Source organism: Corvus brachyrhynchos, unplaced genomic scaffold (assembly GCF_000691975.1).
Source record: "Corvus brachyrhynchos isolate BGI_N302 unplaced genomic scaffold, ASM69197v1 scaffold511, whole genome shotgun sequence".
Lineage (NCBI taxonomy): Eukaryota > Metazoa > Chordata > Aves > Passeriformes > Corvidae > Corvus > Corvus brachyrhynchos.
This window is the reverse complement of record NW_008236214.1, coordinates 266,390-274,323: the sequence shown is the minus strand read 5'-3', so window position 1 is coordinate 274,323 and position 7,934 is coordinate 266,390. Positions and strand designations below refer to the sequence as shown.

At 52.2% G+C, this 7,934-nt stretch overlaps 1 protein-coding gene across 1 annotated transcript in view; it reads left to right on the top strand.

Annotated features, from left to right (window-relative positions):
- Positions 1 to 3,080: 3,080 nt before the first annotated feature.
- Positions 3,081 to 7,934, top strand: part of LOC103624070 (olfactory receptor 51G2) — a 5,584-nt gene continuing 730 nt past the window's right edge. Inside the window, exon 1 of the mRNA XM_017744666.1 lies at positions 3,081 to 6,414. Within this exon, the coding sequence (XP_017600155.1) occupies positions 3,615 to 4,589 (975 nt within the window). The 5' untranslated portion in view covers positions 3,081 to 3,614 and the 3' untranslated portion in view covers positions 4,590 to 6,414. The remainder of the gene's footprint in view (positions 6,415 to 7,934) is intronic.

Genomic DNA, 7,934 nt, shown 5'->3' with positions numbered 1-7,934 from the left:
CTGCAGCCACCGCGGGGCTGTCGCTGGGCTGTGGCTTTGCCTGGGATCCAGCTGCTCTCCCACTCTTGGGGGGCCGTCCCGGCTCTGGGAATGGCCCGTCCCTGTCCTGGCCCCCAAAGTCACCAGGCAGTTGGGCTCTCTGGGTGCTGCATCGCCAGGGTCCCTCTGCTGACCCTGCTCCCTTCGCCGAGCCCTCACTTGGTTGCCTGAGTTGGCAGCGATGCCATTGTGCAAACAGCAACGTCTCCTCTTCGGGAAGAAGCAGATTTCTGAGCCTCATCCGGCCCCAGCCCCAGCTCCCAAGGCCCTGCTCCTGCCCTGGCTGACAAGAACTCTTACAACTCCAGCATTTTGCGTTATTGGTGAACATTAAAGCCGGAGAAAGGCAAAAATCAGGAGGCGGCTTTAAGGGCAGGAGAATGGAGGGCACTGTGTCCTCATGAGGCTTCTACCCTGGTGCCTGGCCGCTTCTCCCAGCGCTGGGCTGCTCCTGGGGAGCAGGAACACCTTGGGCACCAAGCAGGAGACACCCTCTCTGGGGCTGGATGGCTCAGCAGCCACCTGCCATGAATCTTTAACTTGGTATCCTCCAGGAATGGGAGGTTTGCTTCCTCCTCAGGGCTTGGCTGCGCAAGAAAGGTGCAATTGCCATCCCATGATAGTCAGCCAGGAGATCTTTTCTGACCTGGTTTTGTGATTCTGTGGTCCTGTGACAGACACATGCGTGCTGTAAGTTGAGCTGTCTGTTACCTACACACACAAATGCACTTAAACATGAACAAGCAGGCCTGGTTGTTGATACATTTCATACATTGGGTGTGTATATATTTATATACATCCCTTACAGACACACACATAAAACAAGCAGGGGTAGAACCGTCTAGGAGAGGAATCTCTATCTGTAGTGTGTTGGGGCACATAACAAACCAGAGCAGCTCAGAGGGGAACAGAGTGAATAAATCATATTTCTGAGCCATTTTCTGTGCTGGGAGTTGATGGTGTTTTTGTCAGGTTTGAGGGAAGGTTTTTGCTGTAAGTGAAGCATCTCCTACAGACCCAGGGGGTTCTCACCAGTCCCTTCTTTCCTTGGTGCTCTAACAGTCTCTTTATCCACCTCCATATTCCTGGAAAACTGTTGGATCTCCATGTCTTTGAGAGTTCTGGATATCTGCCAGAAGCTGCGCTCAGGGACACAGGCCTGCGCACACTCGGAATTTTTAGGGTTTTTACCCAGGCTCCAGATGTGACTGAATTGCAGGAGTCAGCAGATGGATTTCACTGCTCAGATCACAGAATTGTGGAATAATCTGGGTAGCAAGGGACCTTAAAGCTCATCCAGTGCCAGCCCTGCCAGGCACAGGGACACCTTCCACCAGACAAGGTTCCTCCAAGCCCTGTCCAACCTGGCCTTGGGCACTTGCAGGGATCCAGGGGCAGCCCACCTGCAGATGCTGTTGCATTGGCAGAAAGGGGCAGCTCTTACCTTTGGGGAGCTCTGAGCCAGCAGTGAGGACCAGAGGTACCTGCGGGCAGGTCCCTTTGGTGCCATCAGGCTCTGTGGAACCAGCAGGGGATGCACCAGCTGCCCACCCCTGCCCAAGCCCCCCACGCGCTGCCCAGGCTCTCCTGAGGAAGGGCTGAGATTGTCCTTTCAGCACCTGACACAGCAGGGCTGCAGGTCAGGGTGATTCTGATACCAGCACGGGACTCTGCCTTGCCTGGAGAAAATCAAATGATTTTGGGTTTTCCCCAGGTCCCATCAGTTATGTGTTGCTTTTGCCCTGGAGCAGGAAGATGTTTGTCCTTGCTGAGCTTCAGGATTTATTGTCACATTGGACTCTCAAGCTGAGAATCTAGTGAAGAAAGTCGTATTAGGAAACTAAGAAATACGTCATGGAAGAATGTGTGTTATTCAAACATGAGCTGTGTTACAGCAAACCCTCTGGCTCATAATGCAGGCACTCTGTGGCCTGAGTTTTGTATCCTGTGGAAGGTGCAGGAAGACTGAAGTCACAAATATTTTTTTGCTTTAATTAGCTCTTGTCTTGCACATTTGCTGCTTTCCCCCACCCACCCAGTGGGTCATTCTGTCAACTGAGGGGCTCAGGGACCCTGTCAGCCTCTCCAGCATTGTCACAGGAAATGAAGGAACCTGGATTGTGCCAAGACTTGGAGGTTCAGTGGATAATTCACATTGGAGAGACTTCTGAAGATCTCTAGTCCAACATCTGCCTCAAGGCAGGGCCGGCTGGGAGGTCTCATGGCTTTGTCCAGCTGGGTCTTGAAAACTTCTGTGGATGGAGATGTGCAACCTCTGGACAACCTGCTCCGATGTCTGATGGGGAAATAGTTCTCATTTTATTCAGTCTAAACCTCCCTCCTTTCAACTTACACCTGTTGCCTCCCCTCCTTCTTCCGTGCTCTGCTGTGAAGATCCCGGTCCAGCCTCCTCGATGCCTGCTTGGAGCTAGGGGAAGGCTGCTGCCGGATGCCTGCAAACCTCTCTTCTCCAGGCTGAACAAGCCTCTTTCCTAGATCTCTTATTCCAGGGCATTCTCCACCGCCACCTGTCTCAGTGACATCCTGCTGAGCTCACTGGAGCAGGCACAGATTTCTGCCAAGGCCTCACTCCCCTCCTGCCCTTGATCCCTCTCTGAAACACCCACCATATCCCATGTGCCCCTCGCCTCCAGCTGGGACCCAGAGGCTTTCCCAGGATCCTCCCCAGGGCTCTGAACCTGGAACATCTTGTGCTTTGCCTGGTGTGTGCCTGTTACAAACACCGCACAGAGCCTGTGCCCGCATGGGGTTTGGCTCATTTATTCCCCTCCACCTGGCAGTGAGATTGTGAAATGAGCAGGGCTTGGGTGTGAGAACTGCTGAAATTCCACCTTGCCCTGGGAACCATCTTCTGAGCTGAGAGCAGGAGGGTCTGAGTGGCTGATTCTCTGTTCTGCTGGAAATTGTGGAATCCCAGACTGGTTTGGATTGGGAGGGGCCTTAAAGCCCATCCTGTTCCAGCAACTGCTGTGGGCAGGGACACGTTCCACTAGACCAGGCTGCTCCAACCTGGCCTTAAACACTCGCAGGGGTGGGGTAGCCACAGCTTCTCTGGGCAGCCTGTGCCAGTGCCAACAAATTTTGCATTTGTTTCCAGTGTTGATTTCCTAAAGAAGAAGTGTCAGGGTTAAATTTTCACAATTTTCACGCCTTTTGATCTCCAGCTGGCATAAAAAAGAAGCCTTGGCTTAGCAGCTTGGTCGTGGTTGGGATGATCATAGAAAAGGCGTTTGCTCACTCCACAGAGCATCTCAAACTCTGGAGTTTGGGGACGACTGTGAAATAGTAGCACTCCCCAGGAATGTTTTCCTTTTCATTCTAAAGTCTTTCTTTTTTTTCTCTTTTTCAAGAAGAAATGTCCATCCTTTTCCTTCATTTTGGTAAACAAGAGCGTAGCCATATGTGACACTGTTCCCAAACATCACGGGGATCCCTGCAGAGGCTGGTGGGGAGGGGGAGGGATGTGCAGCTCCTCTGTTAGCGGAGGGTCCCGCTATGTGGAGTTTGTGTTCTTGGTTTGTTTTAGGTCTAGGCCATGTGAGAGCTGAGCTGGGATGGAGCATGACTCACACAGCCCTTGGGAATTCAATGGCTCCTTCTATCAGCCTTCAGCTTTCCTCATGATGGGCATCCCGGGCCTGGAAGCCCTTCACCCCTGGATCTCCATCCCTTTCTGTGCCCTCTACCTCACTGCTCTCTTGGGGAACTGCGTCATCCTGTTCATCATCAGGAAGACCCAAAGTCTGCATGAGCCCATGTACTATTTCCTGTCCATGCTGGCGGTCACTGACCTGGGCCTGGCTCTCTGCACCCTGCCCACCACCCTGGGCCTCTTTTGGTTCAATGTGCGCAGGATTGGCTTCGACGCCTGCCTCACCCAGATGTATTTCATCCACATCCTGTCCTTCATCGAGTCCTCCGTGCTCCTGGCCATGGCCTTTGACCGCTTCATTGCCATCTCCCACCCCCTGAGACACCCATCCATCCTGACCAAAACCACTGTCCTAAAGATAGGCCTGGCCATTGTGCTGAGAGGGATGGTCTCGCTCCTTCCCATTCCCTTCCTGCTCAAGAGACTGACCTACTGCGGCAAGACGGAGCTTTCCCACTCCTTCTGCTTCCATCCTGACATCATGAACCTGGCATGTGCAGATATAAAGGTCAATGTCTTCTACGGGATGATCATTCTCTTATCCACGGTGGGGATGGACTTCATCTTCATCGTGCTGTCCTACATCCTCATCATCAGAACCGTCATCAGCCTCACCACCAAGGAGGAGTGTCTGAAGGCTTTGAACACCTGTGTCTCCCACATCTGTGCTGTCCTCGTGTTCTTCATCCCCATGATCGGACTGTCCATGATCCATCGCTTTGGAAAGAACGTTCCTCCCCTCGTTAACACCTTGGTGGCCTACACCTACCTCATCATTCCCCCTGCTCTCAACCCCATTATCTACAGCATAAAATCCACCCACATGCGGGAGGCCTTGCTCAGGGCCCTGCGCAGGAAGCGTGGATCTGACTGGTAGTTTCCTCCACCAGTTCTGCCAGAAAGTGCTGATGGACTGGGTTGTGTGTCAGACCTCTGGGGCTGGGTTCTCTGTCACAGCTCTGGGGCTGGTTTCTCAGTCAGAGCTCTTGGCCTGGTTTCCCAGTCAGAGCTGGTGGACTGGTCTCTTGGTGCTCCATCCATGCAGGTCACTGCCAGAGGAAAGAACGGCAGATCCACTGGGATGCTGTCCCCCAACCCAGAGCTGTGAACTCTCATGTTCTGTCCTAGCATGGTGCTTTCCTGCCTTCCTGCAGACACCCCCAGATTAAGGATCCATCCAGGCTGGGCACAGAGCATTCCTCACTGGGTCCTGTTGAGGGGCCCAGGGTGCTTTCAGCCCTTCTCAGCCATCATCCATGTGTCTGGAGTGCTGTGCCCATCCCCAGTCAGAAAACAGCTGCTTTTGCATCTCTTGTGGATGTTTTTGAGTCTTACCAGCTTGCCAAGTCTAATTAATGTCCCAGTCATTGCTCTGCATTGAATGTCACGTATGTGCAGCATCCACAATAAAATCCATCTATTCGTTGTGAAAGGTCGTGAGATTTGACGAAGCCTTTTTTCTGTCTCTATGATGCAGAAGTATTAGGTTGGAGTTGCCTAAAATCTTCAGGGTGTGCTGCAGATGGGCAGGACTGTATGGGTCAGGTGTGTCTGGATGGGCTTGGGGGTCTGGTGGGGTGGAAACTCTCTTGCAAAAAAAAAAGGGGGTTCAGAAACATTGTAGGAATGGCTAAACTTCCTGACACCCAGGACCATGTGCTGCTGCCTTCCATATGAGGCCTGCTAGTGCTGGCTGTGCCCCTCAGAGGGGTGGGAGGAGATCTCCAGGGGCATCCCCAGGTGGGAGATGACAGCATGTCCCAGCATCTCCTTGCTCTGCTGGAGGCTGGCTCTCAGCCAGGCACGCAGAAAGGCTTTGTGGTTCTCCTGGCCCCTGTCCTCCCACAGACAGAATAAAATGGCCCCAAATCATAGAATAGAATCACAGGACCACTAGGGTTGGAAAAGCCCTCCCAGACCTGTGACCGATGCCCACCTTGTCACTCAGACCAGAGCAGCGAGTGCCACGTCCAGTTGTAAATTCCTCCAAATTGCAGAGCTGTAGTTCTGTTCATCTCAAACCATATTTAGGCCAGTCTTGAGCACAGTGGAGAATAAGACGCAACAGTCAGTGTTTATCTTGGAAGGATAAAGCAGCAAAGGCACTGGGACAGGATCCCATCCCTGAACTGGCCTGGTTTTGCCTGACACTGAGCACTTCACCAGCCCAGATCAGTTTCTTTCTATTCTGCTCCACATGTGCAGGAGCTGGAGAGAAAAAAATGGAGAGAAAAAATAATGCAGAAACAGCTTCATAAAAAACCAGAAAGAGGGCAGGGAAGATTCCAAAGGGGAGGATTCCCAGGCCACTGTTTGCTCTGTGTTGTGCTCATTATCTCAGTGTGTCCCCAGGGGCCCTTGCCCAGGGTGAAACGCCAACAGCCCCCAGGAGCTCAGCCTGGGGAGCAGCTCCCACTGGCACTGGGGACTGGCTCTGCTCAAATATCTCTGATCTGAACTTGAGCTTGCAGGGAAAATTAACATAAGGGAACAACATCTAAGAGAAAAGAGCTGGAGGGAGGCCTGGCTTGCAGCATCCTCACACAGGATTCTGAAATTGATGATTGAGAACTCTGAGAAGATTCTGAGTCTGCTCCCACTCTGAAAACTTCCAGAGTTCATCCCTGGCTGTCTGTGCTTCCCAGCTGCAGCTGTTCTCCAAAATGGCTCTGAAACAAAAAGCCTGAGACGCCTCTGCCACAGTAAGAAAGTGTTTGGGGGGGAGTTGGAGGGCAAAGTGTGACGGATTTATCAGCACATCTGTGAGCACAGCTGGAGAGCAGGGTGGAGGGGGAATGAGAGAGAAGGAGAAAGAGAAAGAAGAAGAAAGGTGAGAGAGCTGGGATCATTCAGCCTGGAGAAGAGAAGGCTCCAGGAAGACCTCAGAGCCCCTTCCAGGGCCTAAAGGGGCTCCAGGAGAGCTGGAGAGGGACTTTGGAAAACAGCCTGGAGTGCTAGGACAAGGGGGAATGTCTTCCCAGTGCCAGAGGGCAGGGCTGGATGGGATATTGGGCTGGAATTGTTCCCTGGGAGGGTGGGCAGGCCCTGGCACAGGGTGCCCAGAGCAGCTGGGGCTGCCCCTGGATCCCTGGCAGTGCCCAAGGCCAGGCTGGACATTGGGGCTTGGAGCAGCCTGGGACAGTGGGAGGTGTCCCTGCCATGGCAGGGGTGCCACTGGATGGGCTTTGAGGTCCCTCCCAACCCAAACCATTCCATGGTTCTTTGATGAGGTGGGGATTGGTCAAAGGTTGGACTCCATGATCCTGGATTTCCAACCTCAGTGATTCTCTGATTCTGTGAGTTTGTGATTTACTGCTGGGGCTGCTGCTTGGATCCTCCTAGGAAAATAAATCTGCATTTACTGGTGTTTCAAAGACATGGATCCAGTTTCCATCTCTGCAGAAACCCAGGCCCTCACAGCACCCGCTCTGCCCACCAGCAGTACCAGATCCTGAGCCACTTCTGAGAACCTGGGTACATTTATTGGTGCCAGAGAATCAGAGATGAACTGAAGCATCAGGGACTGTTTCGGTGCCTGTCTCACAACCCCATTCCCTCAGGGAAATGATCAGAGGGGCAGAGATTTTCCAGTGAGACACCGGTGATTCCGTCAGGGCTGGCAGCTGAGGTGTCTCAGTACCTGTTGGTGATTACTGAGGCTCCGTGTTCATTCCATTTGTGTCTTAATTCAAGTGCTTCGCTGCCAGCGTCATCCCTGGAATAGATTTTGGGCACAGTGACAGCAACAGCCCTCCCACGCTGTGTGTAAATCGGGTATAAAAAGCTACAATGTGAGTCCTCCGTGTTATACATCCGAGATGGAAAAGCCCCACATCAGGAGAATAAACCTGATGGTATTTTAAGCCTTCACCACAGATGTGCAATAAAACCCCCCATGTTTCACAACCCAACATTACTTTTAAAATAACTCCATTAATAACCTGCAGAGATTGCCATAAAAGCACTTTGCATCATTGATTTGCATGGAATAACCAGAAAGTTCAGGTTATGTGCTTGACCTTGTGCTGTCCATCCAGGGCTGGAGGGATGGTGGGTTTATTGCAGCACAGGTACAGCCAGGTACTGGCTTGGTGCCTGAAATTAGACAGGTGCCTAAAATATACCTCCAGGTATGTAGCCTTTTATGTACCTCCAGGCCATTATCCTTGGATCATAGCACTCCTGGAAAATCCACAGATACAGAATAAGGTGAATAATCTGT